General features: G+C 34.8%; 1 protein-coding gene across 1 annotated transcript; it reads left to right on the top strand.

Annotated features, from left to right (window-relative positions):
* The first annotated feature begins 372 nt into the window (after window positions 1-372).
* LOC135135615 (plasma alpha-L-fucosidase-like) lies at window positions 373-2,058 on the top strand. The gene is made up of 7 exons (XM_064064707.1): window positions 373-565; window positions 617-758; window positions 808-914; window positions 977-1,336; window positions 1,388-1,528; window positions 1,587-1,894; window positions 1,960-2,058. The coding sequence occupies exons 1-7, from the start codon at window positions 373-375 to the stop codon at window positions 2,056-2,058; spliced, it is 1,350 nt and encodes a 449-aa protein (XP_063920777.1).

Genomic DNA, 2,058 nt, shown 5'->3' with positions numbered 1-2,058 from the left:
GTTCAAAACGTATTTTTACGTTTCTGGTACCTTGAAATACTTATATTGCAACCACTATAACGTCGTTTTGACAAATGTGTAGTAATGTAGTTTAGTTTTTCTATACCGATTACATTAAATATAAACTGAAGCACTGTTATTCAATATCTACTTTGTCTGTCTGTCTATCTTATTTTATATCTGCAGATATATTCTTTAGTTTTTCAACTTCTTTTTCTCTTTATCTTATCACTTGTACGTTCGTTATAATCAACTGTCCACTGAGTATTACTTCCAGTAATACGTTCGGTCACATCAAATATTAAAGTAAATGTGAATTTTGCTGCCCACAAGTTTAACTCCTTAATAAATATTTAAAATAGTTACTTGATGATGTTTTTATTGTTGTTAACACTGTGCGGACCTTTGACACAAATCTCGGCACAATACGACCCGACATGGGACAGCTTAGACAGCCGACCCTTGCCTGATTGGTACGATAAAGCAAAAGTAGGAATTTTCATTCACTGGGGTGTCTACTCAGTACCCAGTTTTGGGAGTGAATGGTTTTGGTTCAGATGGCAAGGTAAGTTTTAAAAAAGCAAAAAAATACTTATGAGCTGACCAAAATTAAAAGGAGATAACACAGAAGAATATGTCAAATTTATGAAGGAGAACTACCCACCCACTTTTACGTATCAAGACTTCGCCAAAGAATTTACGGCTGAATTCTTTGATCCTGAAGAATGGGTAAACTTATTTGTAAAATCTGGCGCAAAGTAACTTTTTGAAAAATAACTTTTTCTTATAATTAATTTTACGCTTTAGATATGTTGTTCTAACAAGCAAACATCATGAAGGTTATACCCTGTGGCCGTCTGAATACTCTCACAACTGGAACGCTGACGACGTTGGTTCACACAGGGACCTTGTAGGTTTGTATAGAATACTTTTTTGATTTAAGCACCACGAACCTTCACTTATCCTAAATTTTAAGGCGATCTTGCTAATGCAGTTAGACAAACAAATCTTCATTTTGGACTGTACCATTCACTATTCGAATGGTTCGATCCACTCTATAATGAAGATAAAAGTAATAAATTTACAACTTCCAAATTCGTCGATACCAAATTGATACCTGAAATGAAGGAATTGGTCAATACTTATCAACCGGAAATTCTATGGTCGGATGGAGATGGTGAAGCACTAGATGCATATTGGAAATCTACAGAATTTTTAGCTTGGCTTTATAATGAAAGTCCTGTAAAGGAAACTGTTATTACAAACGACAGATGGGGATACAATGTAGGGTGCAAACATGGAGGATTCTTTACTTGTGCTGATAGATACAATCCAGGTCCTACACTATCTTAAAAAAAAAGATAAACAAAATTAATTATAATTTCAGGTCATTTATTACCACACAAATGGGAAAACTGTATGACAATAGATAAAGTTTCTTGGGGCTACAGAAGAAATGCGGTAGCAAGCGACATATTATCAATTCATGAATTGATTGTTACCCTCACAGAAACCATTAGTTGTGGGGGTAAGAAAAGACTTACTTAACTTGTGTAGTGCAAACTAATTATTGAAATTTTATTCAGGTAATATTTTGATTAATGTCGGGCCGACAAAAGAAGGTACAATAATTCCAGTTTTCCAAGAGCGTTTGTTGCAACTTGGACACTGGTTATCCATTAATGGAGAAGCCATTTACGAAAGTAATGCGTGGTCAGTGCAAAATGACTATTTCACCTCTGGTGTGTGGTATACGGTTAAAGAACCAATTGTTTATGCGATTGTTTTAAATTGGCCACACGATAATCTTCTGAATATTGGCTCTGCAAATTCGCTTTTCAGCACTAATGGGACGCAGGTTGTGATAATAGGAAACGAGAATTCGCCACTTTCAGTAAGTGTGGCTGTACACGTATTTTTTATTAGCTAAGAAAAATAAATAATTTAATACTATTTCAGTGGCAATTTGACAGGATTGTGAGTATAGTTTTCCCTGATAAAACAACCGTTTTCAGCGAATGGGCTTGGGTACTTAAAATAACTCCAGAAACAAAATGA

This window comes from Zophobas morio, unplaced genomic scaffold (assembly GCF_036711695.1).
Source record: "Zophobas morio isolate AGI-343-1 ecotype UQ-CSIRO unplaced genomic scaffold, CSIRO_AGI_Zmor_V1 ptg000024l, whole genome shotgun sequence".
In the NCBI taxonomy this organism is placed as follows: domain Eukaryota; kingdom Metazoa; phylum Arthropoda; class Insecta; order Coleoptera; family Tenebrionidae; genus Zophobas; species Zophobas morio.
This window is presented reverse-complemented; position numbering and strand designations above follow the sequence as displayed.